This window comes from Bombina bombina, chromosome 4 (genome assembly GCF_027579735.1).
Source record: "Bombina bombina isolate aBomBom1 chromosome 4, aBomBom1.pri, whole genome shotgun sequence".
In the NCBI taxonomy this organism is placed as follows: Eukaryota; Metazoa; Chordata; class Amphibia; order Anura; family Bombinatoridae; genus Bombina; species Bombina bombina.
In genome coordinates this window covers 361,752,497-361,773,059 of record NC_069502.1, presented here as the reverse complement: position 1 = coordinate 361,773,059, position 20,563 = coordinate 361,752,497, and the positions used below count along the sequence as shown (strand labels likewise).

The following is a 20,563-nucleotide window of genomic DNA, read 5'->3' as shown; positions in this document are numbered from 1 at the left end:
AGGTTATGTTTCTAGTCATATTATTGAGCCTTCGGGTCGATTTTTCTTGGGCCTTTGACAGATCTGGGGTGCTTTTGTACCAGGAAGGTACTGGTCGGGCGCTGTTTACTTTTTCTTGGGTTCATGTCATCCTTGTGGTACTGATTAGCTTGTCGGCTTTAAGAAAAAAAGAGGTGTCTCTTATGTCCTAGTGTTATGGATTCTGGACTTGGATCCTACTACAAAGTTTGGGGCCTGGGGCGTAGATCTAAAGCTTCTTGCAGGAAGGTTGTGTGCTCCAATATAAGTTGTTTTCTTTCATGTAATTAGCAAGAGTCCATGAGCTAGTGACGTATGGGATATACATTCCTACCAGGAGGGGCAAAGTTTCCCAAACCTCAAAATGCCTATAAATACACCCCTCACCACACCCACAATTCAGTTTTACAAACTTTGCCTCCTATGGAGGTGGTGAAGTAAGTTTGTGCTAGATTCTACGTTGATATGCGCTCCGCAGCAGGTTGGAGCCCGGTTTTCCTCTCAGCATGCAGTGAATGTCAGAGGGATGTGAGGAGAGTATTGCCTATTTTGAATGCAGTGATCTCCTTCTACGGGGTCTATTTCATAGGTTCTCTGTTATCGGTCGTAGAGATTCATCTCTTACCTCCCTTTTCAGATCGACGATATACTCTTATTTATATACCATTACCTCTGCTGATTCTCGTTTCAGTACTGGTTTGGCTTTCTACAAACATGTAGATGAGTGTCCTGGGGTAAGTAAGTCTTATTTTCTGTGACACTCTAAGCTATGGTTGGGCACTTTGTTTATAAAGTTCTAAATATATGTATTCAAACATTTATTTGCCTTGACTTAGGATGTTCAACATTCCTTATTTTCAGACAGTCAGTTTCATATTTGGGATAATGCATTTGAATCAATTATTTTTCTTACCTTAAAAATTTGACTTTTTTTCCCTGTGGGCTGTTAGGCTCGCGGGGGCTGAAAATGCTTCATTTTATTGCGTCATTCTTGGCGCAGACTTTTTTGGCGCAAAAAATCTTTTCTGTTTCCGGCGTCATACGTGTCGCCGGAAGTTGCGTCATTTTTGACGTTCTTTTGCGCCAAAGATGTCGGCGTTCCGGATGTGGCGTCATTTTTGGCGCCAAAAAGCATTTAGGCGCCAAATAATGTGGGCGTCTTATTTGGCGCTAAAAAATATGGGCGTCGTTTTTGTCTCCACATTATTTAAGTCTCATTTTTCTTTGCTTCTGGTTGCTAGAAGCTTGTTCATTGGCATTTTTTCCCATTCCTGAAACTGTCATTTAAGGAATTTGATCAATTTTGCTTTATATGTTGTTTTTTCTCTTACATATTGCAAGATGTCTCACGTTGCATCTGAGTCAGAAGATACTTCAGGAAAATCGCTGTCTGGTGCTGGATCTACCAAAGCTAAGTGTATCTGCTGTAATCTTTTGGTAGCTATTCCTCCAGCTGTTGTTTGTATTAATTGTCATGACAAACTTGTTAATGCAGATAATATTTCCTTTAGTAATGTACCATTACCTGTTGCAGTTCCATCAACATCTAATGTTCAGAATGTTCCTGATAACATAAGAGATTTTGTTTCTGAATCCATCAAGAAGGCTATGTCTGTTATTCCTCCTTCTAGTAAACATAAAAAATCTTTTAAAACTTCTCTTTATACAGATGAATTTTTAAATGAACATCATCATTCTGATTCTGATGACTCTTCTGGTTCAGAGGATTCTGTTTCAGAGATTGATGCTGATAAATCTTCATATTTATTTAAAATGGAATTTATTCGTTCTTTACTTAAAGAAGTACTAATTGCTTTAGAAATTGAGGATTCTGGTCCTCTTGATAATAATTCTAAACGTTTAGATAAGGTCTTTAAATCTCCTGTGGTTATTCCAGACGTTTTTCCTGTTCCTAGTGCTATTTCTGAAGTAATTTCCAGAGAATGGGATAAATTGGGTAATTCATTTACTCCTTCTAAACGTTTTAAGCAATTATATCCTGTGCCGTCTGACAGATTAGAATTTTGGGACAAAATCCCTAGAGTTGATGGGGCTATTTCTACCCTTGCTAAACGTACTACTATTCCTACGTCGGATGGTACTTCGTTTAAGGATCCTTTAGATAGGAAAATTGAATCCTTTCTAAGAAAAGCTTATCTGTGTTCAGGTAATCTTCTTAGACCTGCTATATCATTGGCTGATTTTGCTGCAGCTTCAACTTTTTGGTTGGAAACTTTAGCGCAACAAGTAACAGATCATGATTCTCATAATATTATTATTCTTCTTCAACATGCTAATAATTTTATCTGTGATGCCATTTTTGATATTATCAGAGTTGATGTCAGGTTTATGTCTCTAGCTATTTTAGCTAGAAGAGTTTTATGGCTTAAAACTTGGAATGCTGATATGGCTTCTAAATCAACTCTACTTTCCATTTCTTTCCAGGGTAACAAATTATTTGGTTCTCAGTTGGATTCTATTATCTCAACTGTTACTGGTGGGAAAGGAACTTTTTTACCACAGGATAAAAAATCTAAGGGTAAAAACAGGGCTAATAATCGTTTTCGTTCCTTTCGTTTCAACAAAGAACAAAAGCCTGATCCTTCATCCTCAGGAGCAGTTTCAGTTTGGAAACCATCTCCAGTCTGGAATAAATCCAAGCCTTCTAGAAAAGCAAAGCCAGCTTCTAAGTTCACATGAAGGTGTGGCCCTCATTCCAGCTCAGCTGGTAGGGGGCAGGTTACGTTTTTTCAAAGAAATTTGGATCAATTCTGTTCACAATCTTTGGATTCAGAACATTGTTTCAGAAGGGTACAGAATTGGTTTCAAGATGAGACCTCCTGCAAAGAGATTTTTTCTTTCCCGTGTCCCAGTAAATCCAGTGAAAGCTCAAGCATTTCTGAATTGTGTTTCAGATCTAGAGTTGGCTGGAGTAATTATGCCAGTTCCAGTTCTGGAACAGGGGATGGGGTTTTATTCAAATCTCTTCATTGTACCAAAGAAGGAGAATTCCTTCAGACCAGTTCTGGATCTAAAAATATTGAATCGTTATGTAAGGATACCAACGTTCAAAATGGTAACTGTAAGGACTATCCTGCCTTTTGTTCAGCAAGGGCATTATATGTCCACAATAGATTTACAGGATGCATATCTGCATATTCCGATTCATCCAGATCATTATCAGTTCCTGAGATTCTCTTTTCTGGACAAGCATTACCAGTTTGTGGCTCTGCCGTTTGGCCTAGCTACAGCTCAAAGAATTTTTACAAAGGTTCTCGGTGCCCTTCTGTCTGTAATCAGAGAACAGGGTATTGTGGTATTTCCTTATTTGGACGATATCTTGGTACTTGCTCAGTCTTTACATTTAGCAGAATCTCATACGAATCGACTTGTGTTGTTTCTTCAAGATCATGGTTGGAGGATCAATTCACTAAAAAGTTCATTGATTCCTCAGACAAGGGTAACCTTTCTGGGTTTCCAGATAGATTCAGTGTCCATGACTCTGTCTTTGACAGACAAGAGACGTCTAAAATTGATTTCAGCTTGTCGAAACCTTCAGTCACAATCATTCCCTTCTGTTGCCTTATGCATGGAAATTCTAGGTCTTATGACTGCTGCATCGGACGCGATCCCCTTTGCTCGTTTTCACATGCGACCTCTTCATCTCTGTATGCTGAATCAATGGTGCAGGGACTACACAAAGATATCTCAATTAATATCTTTAAAACCGATTGTACGACACTCTCTAACGTGGTGGACAGATCACCATCGTTTAATTCAGGGGGCTTCTTTTGTGCTTCCGACCTGGACTGTAATTTCAACAGATGCAAGTCTCACAGGTTGGGGAGCTGTGTGGGGATCTCTGACGGCACAAGGAGTTTGGGAATCTCAGGAGGTGAGAATACCGATCAATATTTTGGAACTCCGTGCAATTTTCAGAGCTCTTCAGTCTTGGCCTCTTCTGAAGAGAAAATCGTTCATTTGTTTTCAGACAGACAATGTCACAACTGTGGCATACATCAATCATCAAGGAGGGACTCACAGTCCTCTGGCTATGAAAGAAGTATCTCGAATTCTGGTTTGGGCGGAATCCAGCTCCTGTCTAATCTCTGCGGTTCATATCCCAGGTATAGACAATTGGGAAGCGGATTATCTCAGTCGCCAAACGTTGCATCCGGGCGAATGGTCTCTTCACCCAGAGGTATTTCTTTAGATTGTTCAAATGTGGGAGCTTCCAGAAATAGATCTGATGGCGTCTCATCTAAACAAGAAACTTCCCAGGTATCTGTCCAGATCCCGGGATCCTCAGGCGGAAGCAGTGGATGCATTATCACTTCCTTGGAAGTATCATCCTGCCTATATCTTTCCGCCTCTAGTTCTTCTTCCAAGAGTAATCTCCAAGATTCTGAAGGAATGCTCGTTTGTTCTGCTGATAGCTCCGGCATGGCCTCACAGGTTTTGGTATGCGGATCTTGTCCGGATGGCCTCTTGCCATCCGTGGACTCTTCCGCTAAGACCAGACCTTCTGTCGCAAGGTCCTTTTTTCCATCAGGATCTCAAATCCTTAAATTTAAAGGTATGGAGATTGAACGCTTGATTCTTAGTCAAAGAGGTTTCTCTGACTCTGTGATTAATACTATGTTACAGGCTCGTAAATCTGTATCCAGAGAGATATATTATAGAGTCTGGAAGACTTATATTTCTTGGTGTCTTTCTCATCATTTTTCTTGGCATTCTTTTAGAATTCCGAGAATTTTACAGTTTCTTCAGGATGGTTTAGATAAAGGTTTATCCGCAAGTTCTTTGAAAGGACAAATCTCTGCTCTTTCTGTTCTTTTTCACAGAAAGATTGCTAATCTTCCTGATATTCATTGTTTTGTACAAGCTTTGGTTCGTATAAAACCTGTCATTAAGTCAATTTCTCCTCCTTGGAGTTTGAATTTGGTTCTGGGGGCTCTTCAAGCTCCTCCGTTTGAACCTATGCATTCATTGGACATTAAATTACTTTCTTGGAAAGTTTTGTTCCTTTTGGTGATCTCTTCTGCCAGAAGAGTCTCTGAATTATCTGCTCTTTCTTGTGAGTCTCCTTTTCTGATTTTTCATCAGGATAAGGCGGTGTTGCGAACTTCTTTTGAATTTTTACCTAAAGTTGTGAATTCCAACAACATTAGTAGAGAAATTGTGGTTCCTTCATTATGTCCTAATCCTAAGAATTCTAAGGAGAAATCGATGCATTCTTTGGATGTTGTTAGAGCTTTGAAATATTATGTTGAAGCTACTAAGTCTTTCCGAAAGACTTCTAGTCTATTTGTTATCTTTTCCGGTTCTAGAAAAGGCCAGAAAGCTTCTGCCATTTCTTTGGCATCTTGGTTGAAATCTTTAATTCATCATGCCTATGTCGAGTCGGGTAAATCTCCGCCTCAAAGGATTACAGCTCATTCTACTAGGTCAGTTTCTACTTCCTGGGCGTTTAGGAATGAAGCTTCGGTTGATCAGATTTGCAAAGCAGCAACTTGGTCCTCTTTGCATACTTTTACTAAATTCTACCATTTTGATGTATTTTCTTCTTCTGAAGCAGTTTTTGGTAGAAAAGTACTTCAGGCAGCGGTTTCAGTTTGAATCTTCTGTTTATGTTTTTCATTAAACTTTATTTTGGGTGTGGATTATTTTCAGCAGGAATTGGCTGTCTTTATTTTATTCCTCCCTCTCTAGTGACTCTTGCGTGGAAAGATCCACATCTTGGGTAGTCATTATCCCATACGTCACTAGCTCATGGACTCTTGCTAATTACATGAAAGAAAACATAATTTATGTAAGAACTTACCTGATAAATTCATTTCTTTCATATTAGCAAGAGTCCATGAGGCCCGCCCTTTTTTTGTGGTGGTTATGATTTTTTTGTATAAAGCACAATTATTCCAATTCCTTATTTTATATGCTTTCGCACTTTTTTCTTATCACCCCACTTCTTGGCTATTCGTTAAGCTGAATTGTGGGTGTGGTGAGGGGTGTATTTATAGGCATTTTGAGGCTTGGGAAACTTTGCCCCTCCTGGTAGGAATGTATATCCCATACGTCACTAGCTCATGGACTCTTGCTAATATGAAAGAAATGAATTTATCAGGTAAGTTCTTACATAAATTATGTTTTTTTTTTCCTGGCGATATTGCTTGAGATGCGTGTCTGACTTTTTCAGATGTCATCGTGGTTTCTAGGGTACCTGGGGACTCTGAACCGTGGGATTCCATTCCTTTGGAAGTTTGGAGATGTGATTGATTTCCATAGGTTTAGTATCTGAATAGTGGACGATTTGTGTCTTCACTTGCGGTATCTCCGGATGATTACTTTTGTAGCCTAGTCGCATTCCTTTTATGGTGACGATGTTTTCTTCCCTCCCGTCTTGGGTTGGGTAATTTGTTATGGAAGAGTGGACATGTCCTTCTTTGTCTCAGTGTTTCGTTTGCTCTAGTGCGTGGAGTGCAAGGGTCTCCTTGCCGTTCTACCAGGAGCTGCGAGGCTCCCATTGTTATTCCATTTCAAGGATGTCGGGAGACCGATTCTGCAGGGATTTCTGGAGACTGTCGTCTTCTCCAGATAAGAATTGCCCCTTGTCATACCATGGTCTTTTGACTCTCGTGTGCTACCTGTCAATATTATTTGGGCTGGAGGGTAGGTCGCCTGGGGTCAGTTTCAGTCTTTTCGCCTGTCTGAGGTCAGGAAACTGACTATTTAGCCTTTCAGCATGGGGTCAGGTTGTCAGTCCTATCTACATGGATTACCTTGTGATCCAAGGGTACTGGTGGTCCTTTCCTAAACCGGTCGGGAGTTCTTTTCAAACTCTTGGGTTTGTGGATGTTGCTAGGCACTTTACATCTCAGGACTTTAGATGGCGGAAGGCTCTGTCTGGGTGTGCTCCTAACCATAGGAGGCAGCTTATGGGTTCCTTAGGGGCTTCAGATCTTCGGATCGGTTCAGTTTTTTCGAGGACTCCGGCTTAGGACCATGTCTCTTGCCTGGAAAGGGTATGGACGGATCTGCTTAACCTATGGGTTTGGTTCTCCCGCGTGTCCCTTTGGGGGGCGGGGGTTTTCTGATCTTATGAGGTATTAATATCATCCTGAGGCTTTAGTTTGAGGTTTTCTGACGGGTCCCTTCTTGTCTGCTGGGACATCTGATGCTTCCTTGTAGGCTCCAGTTGTTATCCCACTGGGCTGACAATATTGGCCGAGGGTTGGCCTCTAATAGGGTGTTTGCCGTTGTTTAATCTTCTTGGAGCAGAAATAGAAAGCAGAACTTTTAAAAAATAAAGTAAAGAAACACATGTGGATTGGCTTGGGGATGTAACAACATATGCACAGTAAAAAAAAAAATTGGTATGTCTACATACCCCTGATAAAGTTTATTTTCCTGTAGAGAAGTCCCTCTCTTAAAAAAATATATGAATTTTGTCTGTATAGTCAGATGATCACTGTGGCAACAGTGAACACCTTGCAAGAAAAAAACGATTATTTTCTTTTTTTTACAGTTTTTGCCAAAGCTATTCATATGCCATGAATTATAAATGTAATAATGGCATATTGTGAATCTGCTGGACCTTCTGAAAAATACAATTAATAATTTGTGTGGGTCACTCACATTTGACTTACAATAGGGTTTAAATTTATGTAGCAAGAAAGCTCAAAAAAGACTTAGCAACAAAAGAATTGAAGAGTGTATTTACAGAATATGGATTCCTAGACTGCTATTTTTTCATTCTGTCCAAATCATAGAACAGACAGGAGGCACTGTTTCATAGGCTTGAGATGGGGTATAGCATTAAATACTGGATCTGGAGCAGCAGGAATTTTGACAGTCTCTTCTAAAAAGGTATAGTTATCCTTGGTACCCTTAAACCTATCGGCTCAGGAAGAAGCCTGAGAGCTCATTGTGTTAGAACAAGGACTACATCATGGGGCATGAATAACAAGTTATTGTTGTCCATCTGTGCAAGGCAGCCACTGGCTCTTCCTTGCATGTTTAGCAAATGTTACCAGTTGGGTACTTTTAAACGCAAGAATGTTTCTACATGCTTCTTGTGTTCATGGTTCGGTTTGTCCAATGGTGCAGAAGATATCACGCTTATTACTGAAATCCGAATAATAGGCTTTGTAAAATAACCAGCGATGGATAGATGGATGTCTAGATATAGAGAGATAAACTATAGATAGATAGATTTAACATCACCAGTTTTGTAAGTAAAACATCAACAAATATATAGCTACGTATTCATACGCATGCAGTGCCGCATTCTTCACAACATTCTGGCCTATACATTCTGCTTTCTTAATATCGCACTGTTTTATTCATACAAAACCATTTACTAATGGCTTTAATTGCAGATGTGCATAACCATTATCTCTGCACCACAGAATGTTATCTCAGTTGAGATGTTTGTCTGTTTCTCCACAGATTTTCTTGTATATAAATTAGAAGCACAGGAGACATTAAATAAAGGAAGGGTAAGTGTGAATCAGTCTTACTTTTTGTATAAATTGTATATGCTTTTGCATTGTAGGTCAGTGTGCATTGAAATCTGGTGTGATTATAGTCTTTGTGCAAGTGTTAACAACTGTAGATGAACACCTAATACAAATAATAAAATATGATTTTTTTTAACCTTTTATATAACTTTCATTATTTGTGACACTTTTTTCAAATTTATTGAAAACATTTTCAGTTGCTGCTCATAAAATGCACATGCCATTTACCTGCCAACTTTATTTCTTCCTGTATATCAGTGCTAATGGCATACTTTAGGTCATTGTTTCCCAACTCCAGTCCTCAGGACCCTTAAAAGACCAGATTTTCATTATATCTTAGCTAGAGCACAGGTGAAATAATCCAGCTGATGGATGATCTGATTATTTAATCTGTGCCATAGTTAAAGGGACATAAAACAAGTTGGGATAGAGGCTAAATATACTATGTATTTTAATTACTTTACCTGCAAATGTATACTGCAGTGCCTCTCCATTAACCCTTTCTTTTTAGTTTCTGAATTGTAAAGCTCTAACTCCCCCCACACATTTCCTTCTGTGACTCTATCTTTATCTATTGTTGTTTTTGGTATAATGCAAAAATGCATAGGGATTATCTGCTGAGCATGCCTAGAAGCTGTGAACTCAGTTGAAATACAATGCCTCTGTGTAAACACTGATAAGGGGGGTGGGAGTAGAGTTGGCTGCTCCAAGCATCTTACCTATGTAATTCATTTTGCTTATTTCTTTCATGTAATTAGCAAGAGTCCATGAGCTAGTGACTTATGGGATATACATTCCTACCAGGAGGGGCAAAGTTTCCCAAACCTCAAAATGCCTACAAATACACCCCTCACCACACCCACAAATCAGTTTTACAAACTTTGCCTCCTATGGAGGTGGTGAAGTAAGTTTGTGCTAGATTCTACGTTGATATGCGCTCTGCAACAGTTTGGAGCCCTGTTTTCCTCTCAGCGTGCAGTGAATGTCAGAGGGATGTGAGGAGAGTATTGCCTATTTGAATTCAATGATCTCCTTCTACGGGGTCTATTTCATAGGTTCTCTGTTATCGGTCGTAGAGATTCATCTCTTACCTCCCTTTTCAGATCGACGATATACTCTTATATATACCATTACCTCTGCTGATTTTCGTTTCAGTACTGGTTTGGCTTTCTACAACATGTAGATGAGTGTCCTGGGGTAAGTAAGTCTTATTTTCTGTGACACTCTAAGCTATGGTTGGGCACTTTTATATAAAGTTCTAAATATATGTATTCAAACATTTATTTGCCTTGACTCAGGATGTTCAACATTCCTTATTTTCAGACAGTCAGTTTCATATTTGGGATAATGCATTTGAATAAAACAATTTTTTCTTACCTTAAAATTTGACTTTCCCTGTGGGCTGTTAGGCTCGCGGGGGCTGAAAATGCTTCATTTTATTGCGTCATTCTTGGCGCGGACTTTTTTGGCGCAAACATTTTTTTTCTGTTTCCGGCATCATACGTGTCGCCGGAAGTTGCGTCATTTTTTACGTTCTTTTGCGCCAAAAATGTCGGCGTTCCGGATGTGGCGTCATTTTTGGCGCCAAAAGCATTTAGGCGCCAAATAATGTGGGCGTCTTATTTGGCGCTAAAAAATATGGGCGTCACTTTTGTCTCCACATTATTTAAGTCTCATTTTTTTATTGCTTCTGGTTGCTAGAAGCTTGTTCACTGGCATTTTTTCCCATTCCTGAAACTGTCATTTAAGGAATTTGATCAATTTTGCTTTATATGTTGTTTTTTCTATTACATATTGCAAGATGTCCCATGTTGAAGCTGAGTCAGAAGATACTTCTGGAAAATCGCTGCCTGTTGCTGGAGCTACCAAAGCTAAGTGTATCTGCTGTAAACTTTTGGTAGCTGTTCCTCCAGCTGTTGTTTGTATTGAATGTCATGACAAACTTGTTAATGCAGATAATATTTCCTTTAGTAAAGTTACATTACCTGTTGCTGTTCCATCAACATCTAATACTCAGAGTGTTCCTGATAACATAAGAGATTTTGTTTCTAAATCCATTAAGAAGGCTATGTCTGTTATTCCTCCTTCTAGTAAACGTAAAAAGTCTTTTAAAACTTCTCATTTTTCAGATGAATTTTTAAATGAACATCATCATTCTGATTCTGATAATGGCTCTTCTGGTTCAGAGGATTCTGTCTCAGAGGTTGATGCTGATAAATCTTCATATCTATTTAAAATGGAATTTATTCGTTCTTTACTTAAAGAAGTCCTAATTGCATTAGAAATTGAGGATTCTGGTCCTCTTGATACTAAATCTAAACGTTTAGATAAGGTTTTTAAATCTCCTGTAGTTATTCCAGAAGTTTTTCCTGTTCCTGGTGCTATTTCTGAAGTAATTTCCAGGGAATGGAATAATTTGGGTAATTCATTTACTCCTTCTAAACGTTTTAAGCAATTATATCCTGTACCATCTGACAGATTAGAATTTTGGGACAAAATCCCTAAGGTTGATGGGGCTGTCTTGCTAAGCGTACTACCATTCCTACGGCAGATGGTACTTCCTTTAAGGATCCTTTAGATAGGAAAATTGAATCCTTTCTAAGAAAAGCTTACTTGTGTTCAGGTAATCTTCTTAGACCTGCTATATCTTTGGCGGATGTTGCTGCAGCTTCAACTTTTTGGTTGGAAGCTTTAGCGCAACAAGTAAAAGATCATAATTCTCATAGCATTATTCTTCTTCTTCAACATGCTAATAATTATATTTGTGATGCCATCTTTGATATCATTAGAGTTGATGTCAGGTATATGTCTCTAGCTATTTTAGCTAGAAGAGCTTTATGGCTTAAAACTTGGAATGCTGATATGTCTTCTAAGTCTACTCTGCTTTCCCTTTCTTTCCAGGGTAATAAATTATTTGGTTCTCAGTTGGATTCTATTATCTCAACTGTTACTGGAGGGAAAAGGAACTTTTTTACCACAGGATAAAAGATCTAAAGGTAAATTTAGGTCTAATAATCGTTTTCGTTCCTTTCGTCACAACAAGGAACAAAAGCCTGATCCTTCATCCTCAGGAGCGGTATCAGTTTGGAAACCATCTCCAGTCTGGAATAAATCCAATATGCACTATAAATAATTTAAGCGGCACCAGGATCCAGTTGCTTGTAAAAACTGCTTTATTTTCAGTAGTGTGCAATCTTGAAACAAAGCAGGAGAACTTTCGTGACAAACAGTGCCTAGACGAACTCACATGAAATGACAACTTGCTGACATGTTTCGGCCCTTATGGCCGTAATCTTAGCTAAAGTGTCTATCTTCCCTTTACCTTTTAAACACCTGTGCTCATAGTGATTGGTTAAAATTTAATTCAGTGGGTTGGTCTATTGTGGCACCTGCATTAACTATTTCCTTACTCTACTCAAAACTGTCAGCTTCGTGTTGCTTAAACCTCAATGAACCATGAACCATAAATATAAACATATATACTTCTCCTCTGCTACATCACTAATAGTCTAAAGTAACTTAATTTATATTTATAATTAAATGATGTGACAAAAAGAGTTTGGATCCTATGTTGAACTTATGACTGGAATAGATAATAAAAATTGCCATATTGGCAAGATTAGTAACAGTTTCTATTACAGTATTCTATTTCATACTACAAGTTCAATCCAAACAAAGTATATAGAGGATGTAGTGATATTTGTGTTCAAAACACAAAGTAGAGAGACAAAAGACTAATAAGAGAGGCGCTCTGGACACACAGGAACCATTTGGCTTATTCCCAAAAGTTTATCAAATCAAATTCAGAATTCAACCCTAAGGGAACCCTGGTTTTCAGCCTGTGTATCCAGAACACCTCTCTCTTAGCTAGCCAATTATCTCTATTACCCCCTCTTTTTTTACACCTCACTTGTTCAATAACCGTCCATTTTAATGAACTTACATTTTTGTTATGTTTAATTTTGAAGTGTTGTACTAGGGGGGTTGTGAGCTTGCCTGCTTTTATGTGGGTAATGTGCTCCCGAATCCTCTCTCTTGCTTCCCTGGTAGTAAGACCTGTATACTGAATATTACAGGATTCGCAAGTTAGTAAGTAAACTACATACGTTGACCTGCAATTCAGACAAGAATGGTGTCTGAAATGTTCTCCTGTGGCTGTGCTGGTGAAACCCTCACCTGCTTGTAAACAGCCACATGCTATGCATGGGCCATAGTTACATTTATAGACACCAGTGTGTCTTAGCCAAGATGAACTGGAACTTTGGTTCGCCCTCAATTGTGTCGGCGCAACCATATTGCCAATGGTCATGCCCTTCCTATATGCAAACCTGCACCCTTTGGACACTATTTTTACAAGTCCCTCGTCTGCTGTTAGCATACGAAAATGCTTGCGTATAATATTGCAAACCTGATGGTATTGTGCACTATACTTCGTTACAAAAGTTATTTCTCCAAAATTTGATTTCTTCAAATCTGAATCCTTTTGAGTAAGGAACTCTTTCCTTTCCCTTCTAGAGATAGTTTCTCTTACTCTTGCAACCTCCTTTCTCTCATAACCCCTACTGCAGAGGCGGTTCTCTAGATCCAAAGATTGTCTTTCGTATTCTATCTGGGTTGAGCAGTTGCGCTTTAACCGTATGAACTGACCCTTCATCACGGAATAGAATACCCTTTTGGGGTGACTACTCTTCGCGTGAAGAAGTGTGTTCCCTGTAATTGGTTTTCTGTACACTTTTGTGTGTATCTTTCCCTGTTCTCCTAATAGAGTTACATCCAAAAAATTAATATGGGTCTTCCCAAACTCATGGGTTAGTTTAATACCTGTTGTGTTGTTGTTCAGATCTCTTAAGAATTCTTTCAGTTCTATCTCTTGCCCTTCCCAGATGATTAGAAGATCATCTATATATCTTCTGTAGTATATTATCTTGGATTTCCAGGGACAATCACCCCCATAGATGTGGGACAGCTCCCACCAACCCATGAATAAGTTGGCGTATGAGGGCGCAAACTTCGCCCCCATAGCAGTCCCACATCTCTGGAGGTAATGGACCCCTTCAAACTCAAAAAAGTTGTAGGTTAAGAGGAATTCCGTTACCCTGAGGATATATTGACAAAATAGGGGACTATAATTTGTAGCTCTTTTTAGAAAAAATGCAATTGCCTCCAGACCTGCACTATGGGGAATGCTGGAGTACAGGGATGTTACATCCAGGGAAACCCAACTATAGCTCTCGCTCCAACTGAGGGACTCTACTTCAATCAGTAGTTGTTTAGTGTCTCTCAGGTAGCTTGATAGGTTCTGTACTAATGGTTGCAATATAGCATCCAGCCATTGTGACATCGGTTCTAGAATTGAGCCGATACCGCTAATGATGGGACGACCTTTTACCTCTTGGATGGATTTATGTACCTTCGGAAGGAAATTAAAAATGGGCTTAACAGGATAATCCACTATGAGATACTCACTGGTCTTTTCATCTAAGAAACCTGCTTCCTTCCCATCATCTATAAGATCTAATAATTCCTGTTTGAATCTAAATGTGGGATCAAATGTTAGATTCATATATTGGGAAGGGTCTGATAGCTGTCGTGTTGCTTCCTTCAAAAAGAAAGATCTGTCCATGACAACCACAGACCCTCCCTTGTCAGATGCTCTGATGACCAAGTTTTGATTCTCTTTGAGGCCTCTAAGTGCCAATGTTTCTGCTTTGTTTAAATTCTTGTTTCCAATATTAAGATCTGCTGTGTACGCTAATTTTGTGAGGTCTTGCTCTACCCTACACTGAAATTTCTCTAAAATGTTTCCTCTTGTGTGTATCGGGTAAAATCTTGAAGCCCCAGAGAGAGAAGGACCTTTGTTTATGGAGCTTTCAATCCCTTCATCCTGTGAATAAACATTCTCTCTGTCCAATCCCTCTAGGGCTTCAAGATCACATACCTCCTGAAAAGTTAATGTTGTTGTATCATTTATTCTGATTCCATCTGGGGGCATATACAATTCGTTAGTTGTTGGATTCTCATGATGTTCAAAATGTTTTTTGATCGTTAGATTCCTGATCAGCCTATTTACATCCACCAGAGTTTGGAATAAGTTAAAAGTGTCTGTTGGTACAAATCTAAGACCATAATTCAGGACCTTGGTTTCCAAATCACTTAGTGGATATACTGACAGGTTAATTACTGAATTTACACATATTTTGTCCCTGATCTCCCTCTCCTGGGCGGTTTGGATGGTTGCAGGGGTACTGGAGGTGTACCCTTTAAGATGCCCTTGCCTCTTGTATCTCCTCCCCCCCTCCTGACTCGCCTGATATTTTGGGAAAAACCTGTGCCAACTCTGAAGTCTCATGGTCCCTAGATTCTATGGCTGACCTGTTGGTAATGTCAGTAGAGAATTTAGTTTGCCCTGATGGTGTGCGTGACCTATCTCCTGCCTTGGAGGATGTATCCCCCCTACTATTGGGGTCTTCCTCCTCTCCTGAAGTTGAACAATCCCCAGAGGATTCAGCTTCACTCTCATTAAAAGTAACCTTTTTAGTTTTACCCTGACTCTTATTTGCTTTCCTCCCTGACTTTTTTCCTTTTTGGTCATTATCTCTTTTGTAGCTGGTTCTCTGTTTCCTATTCCATATATAGATTTTATTATTTTCATAATCTGATAGATCTCTTAAGTATTTATCATGCTTGATTTCCATTATTAAGGATTTAGACTCAGCTAAAGAGACTTTCAGTATGGAATCAAACTTAGCAAACAATATATCATTACTGCGTACATTCAATTCAATTTGAAGCAAGTCAATTTCTTTAGAAACAGAATTTAACAATTTTGTTTTGAATTCAATAAGCATTCCCATAAGTTTTAGAGAGCAATCTGAGAGAACACTGTTCCATACTCTGATGAAATCCTCATCCTCTACAACGAATGTGGGGAATTTATTAACCCTCAGTCCTCTTGGGATCATGCCATTGGTTATATATTTCTGCAATGTCCAGATGTCCCACTTGAGCCTAATTTCCTTATCCAAAAGTATCTCCATTTGCTCAAATAATTTGCTTAGCGTAAAAGTAGAATATTCTGACGAAAAAACATTTTCAATCGCTCTAGTGTCAAATGTCCTTTCATCAGAGGTTTGCAATGAATAGAAGCCGACAACATTGGTAGAAATGTCATTCTCCATTGCTTCCATGATACACACACTCTGTTTTTAAGTTGCCCGCTAATCACAATACAAATCTATTACAATCCGTGCTCTACCACTTTCAACAGGAAACCACTGTGAAATGTCAATGAATAGTCACTTGTGTGTGAGCACCAGAGTAGAGATATGTAACAAAATATACTTCTGTGCTGGATAAATATCTTGCGTAAGGGATTTTATCCCGCTTTACTCACCGACTCCTGAGGGCTATCCGGTTCTCCTCTGCCTGTAGTACTGTATTGGCCCGTCCACAGGGAGCACTCGTGCTTATTGCCAAAAGTTAAGCGTTGTGGGTAACCTCTCTGGCTCCTTTCTAGGCATTCGTCGAGTGTCTGCTCCCCTCCTGGGCTCTCTCCAGTTTCGGCTGTGTAGCGTCTGACGTCACCCGGGACTCCGCTTCCGGTTAGCCCTCTGTTGTGAGTCGGATCTCCCCACGGCTATTGCTGCAGTGTAGGTGAGTGTGATTGCGGCTAACTCTCAACCGGTTACTCTGTGCCTGCTCGATCTCCAGATGAATATGCACTATAAATAATTTAAGCGGCACCAGGATCCAGTTGCTTGTAAAAACTGCTTTATTTTCAGTAGTGTGCAATCTTCAAACAAAGCAGGAGAACTTTCGTGACAAACAGTGCCTAGACGAACTCACATGAAATGACAACTTGCTGACATGTTTCGGCCCTTATATACATATATACTTCTCCTCTGCTACATCACTAATAGTCTAAAGTAACTTCATTTATATTTATAATTAAATATAATAATATAATTATATTAAATGATGTGACAAAAAGAGTTTGGATCCTATGTTGAGGGGGTAATAGAGATAATTGCTAGCTACGAGAGAGGTGTTCTGGATACACAGGCTGAAAACCAGGGTTCCCTTAGGGTTGAATTCTGAATTTGATTTGATAAACTTTTGGGAATAAGCCAAATGGTTCCTGTGTGTCCAGAGCGCCTCTCTTATTAGTCTTTTGTCTTTTGTCTCTCTACGTTGTGTTTTGAACACAAATATCACTACATCCTCTATATACTTTGGATTGAACTTGTAGTATGAAATAGAATACTGTAATAGAAACTGTTACTAATCTTGCCAATATGGCAATTTTTATTATCTATTCCAGTCATAAGTTCAACATAGGATCCAAACTCTTTTTGTCCCATCATTTAATTATAAATATAAATGAAGTTACTTTAGACTATTAGTGATGTAGCAGAGGAGAAGTATATATGTATATATTTATGGTTCATGGTTCATTGAGGTTTAAGCAACACGAAGCTGACAGTTTTGAGTAGAGTAAGGAAATAGTTAATGCAGGTGCCACAATAGACCAACCCACTGAATTAAATTTTAACCAATCACTATGAGCACAGGTGTTTAAAAGGTAAAGGGAAGATAGACACTTTAGCTAAGATTACGGCCATAAGGGCCGAAACATGTCAGCAAGTTGTCATTTCATGTGAGTTCGTCTAGGCACTGTTTGTCATGAAAGTTCTCCTGCTTTGTTTGAAGATTGCACACTACTGAAAATAAAGCAGTTTTTACAAGCAACTGGATCCTGGTGCCGCTCAAATTATTTATAGTGCATATTCATCTGGAGATCGAGCAGGCACAGAGTAACCGGTTGAGAGTTAGCCACAATCACACTCACCTACACTGCAGCAATAGCCGTGAGGAGATCCGACTCACAACAGAGGGCTAACCGGAAGCGGAGTCCCGGGTGACGTCAGACGCTACACAGCCGAAACTGGAGAGAGCCCAGGAGGGGAGCGGACACTCGACGAAGGCCTAGAAAGGAGCCAGAGAGGTTACCCACAACGCTTAACTTTTGGCAATAAGCACGAGTGCTCCCTGTGGACGGGCCAATACAGTACTACAGGCAGAGGAGAACCGGATAGCCCTCAGGAGTCGGTGAGTAAAGCGGGATAAAATCCCTTACGCAAGATATTTATCCAGCACAGAAGTATATTTTGTTACATATCTCTACTCTGGTGCTCACACACAAGTGACTATTCATTGGACTAAATCCAAGCCTTTTAGAAAATCAAAGCCAGCTCCTAAGTCCACATGAAGGTGCGGCCCTCATTCCAGCTCAGCTGGTAGGGGGCAGATTACGTTTTTTCAAAGGAATTTGGATCAATTCCGTTCACAATCTTTGGATTCAGAATATTGTTTCAGAAGGGTACAGAATTGGCTTCAAGATAAGGCCTCCTGCAAAGAGATTTTTTCTTTCCCGTGTCCCAGTAAATCCAGTGAAGGCTCAAGCATTTCTGAAATGTGTTTCAGATCTAGAGTTGGCTGGAGTAATTATGCCAGTTCCAGTTCTGGAACAGGGGATGGGGTTTTATTCAAATCTTCTTCATTGTACCAAAGAAGGAGAATTCCTTCAGACCAGTTCTGGATCTAAAAATATTGAATCGTTATGTAAGGATACCAACATTCAAAATGGTAACTGTAAGGACTATCCTGCCTTTTGTTCAGCAAGGGCATTATATGTCTACAATAGATTTACAGGATGCATATCTGCATATTCCGATTCATCCAGATCACTATCAGTTTCTGAGATTCTCGTTCCTAGACAAGCATTACCAGTTTGTGGCTCTGCCGTTTGGCCTAGCAACAGCTCCAAGAATTTTTACAAAGGTTCTCGGTGCCCTTCTGTCTGTAATCAGAGAACAGGGTATTGTGGTATTTCCTTATTTGGACGATATCTTGGTACTTGCTCAGTCTTCACATTTAGCAGAATCTCATATGAATCGACTTGTGTTGTTTCTTCAAGATCATGGTTGGAGGATCAATTTACTAAAAAGTTAATTGATTCCTCAGACAAGGGTAACCTTTTTGGGTTTCCAGATAGATTCAGTGTCCATGACTCTATCTTTGACAGACAAGAGACGTCTAAAATTGATTTCAGCTTGTCGAAACCTTCAGTCACAATCATTCCCTTCGGTAGCCTTATGCATGGAAATTCTAGGTCTTATGACTGCTGCATCGGACGCGATCCCCTTTGCTAGTTTTCACATGCGACCTCTTCAGCTCTGTATGCTGAACCAGTGGTGCAGGGATTACACAAAGATATCTCAATTAATATCTTTAAAACCGATTGTACGACACTCTCTGACGTGGTGGACAGATCACCATCGTTTAGTTCAGGGGGCTTCTTTTGTTCTTCCGACCTGGACTGTAATCTCAACAGATGCAAGTCTTACAGGTTGGGGAGCTGTGTGGGGGTCTCTGACGGCACAAGGGGTTTGGGAATCTCAGGAGGTGAGATTACCGATCAATATTTTGGAACTCCGTGCAATTTTCAGAGCTCTTCAGTCTTGGCCTCTTCTAAAGAGAGAATCGTTCATTTGTTTTCAGACAGACAATGTCACATCTGTGGCATACATCAATCATCAAGGAGGGACTCACAGCCCTCTGGCTATGAAAGAAGTATCTCGAATTCTGGTTTGGGCGGAATCCAGCTCCTGTCTAATTTCTGCGGTTCATATCCCAGGTATAGACAATTGGGAAGCGGATTATCTCAGTCGCCAAACGTTGCATCCGGGCGAATGGTCTCTTCACCCAGAGGTATTTCTTCAGATTGTCCAAATGTGGGGACTTCCAGAAATAGATCTGATGGCCTCTCATCTAAACAAGAAACTTCCCAGGTATCTGTCCAGATCCAGGGATCCTCAAGCGGAAGCAGTGGATGCATTGTCACTTCCTTGGAAGTATCATCCTGCTTATATCTTTCCGCCTCTAGTTTTTCTTCCAAGAGTGATCTCCAAGATTCTGAATGAATGCTCGTTTGTTCTGCTGGTAGCTCCAGCATGGCCTCACAGGTTTTGGTATGCGGATCTTGTCTGGATGGCCTCTTGCCAACCGTGGACTCTTCCGTTAAGACCAGACCTTCTGTCGCAAAGGTCCTTTTTTCCATCAGGATCTCAAATCCTTAAATTTAAAGGTATGGAGATTGAACGCTTGATTCTTAGTCAAAGAGGTTTCTCTGACTCTGTGATTAATACTATGTTACAGGCTCGTAAATCTGTATCTAGGGAGATATATTATAGAGTCTGGAAGACTTATATTTCTTGGTGTCTTTCTCATCATTTTTCCTGGCATTCTTTTAGAATTCCGAGAATTTTACAGTTTCTTCAGGATGGTTTGGATAAAGGTTTGTCTGCAAGTTCCTTGAAAGGACAAATCTCTGCTCTTTCTGTTCTTTTTCACGGAAAGTTTGCTAATCTTCCTGATATTCATTGTTTTGTACAAGCTTTGGTTCGTATAAAACCTGATATTAAGTCAATTTCTCCTCCTTGGAGTTTGAATTTGGTTCTGGGGGCTCTTCAAGCTCCTCCGTTTGAACCTATGCATTCATTGGACATTAAATTACTTTCTTGGAAAGTTTTGTTCCTTTTTGCCATCTCTTCTGCCAGAAGAGTTTCTGAATTATCTGCTCTTTCTTGTGAGTCTCCTTTTCTGATTTTTCACCAGGATAAGGCGGTGTTGCGAACTTCTTTTGAATTTTTACCTAAGGTTGTGAATTCCAACAACATTAGTAGAGAAATTGTGGTTCCTTCATTATGTCCTAATCCTAAGAATTCTAAGGAGAAATCATTGCATTCTTTGGATGTAGTTAGAGCTTTGAAATATTATGTTGAAGCCACTAAGAATTTCCGAAAGACTTCTAGTCTATTTGTTATCTTTTCCGGTTCTAGGAAAGGTCAGAAGGCCTCTGCCATTTCTTTGGCATCTTGGTTGAAATCTTTAATTCATCATGCTTATGTTGAGTCGGGTAAAACTCCGCCTCAAAGGATTACAGCTCATTCTACTAGGTCAGTTTC

General features: G+C 39.7%; 1 protein-coding gene across 2 annotated transcripts in view; it reads left to right on the top strand.

Annotated features, from left to right (window-relative positions):
• GOLIM4 (golgi integral membrane protein 4) overlaps positions 1 to 20,563 on the top strand; it is a 353,609-nt gene that overhangs the window by 169,452 nt on the left and 163,594 nt on the right. For both annotated transcript variants that reach the window (XM_053710118.1, XM_053710117.1), the window contains exon 3: positions 8,467 to 8,516. In XM_053710118.1, the coding sequence (XP_053566093.1) occupies positions 8,467 to 8,516 (50 nt within the window). The remainder of the gene's footprint in view (positions 1 to 8,466; positions 8,517 to 20,563) is intronic.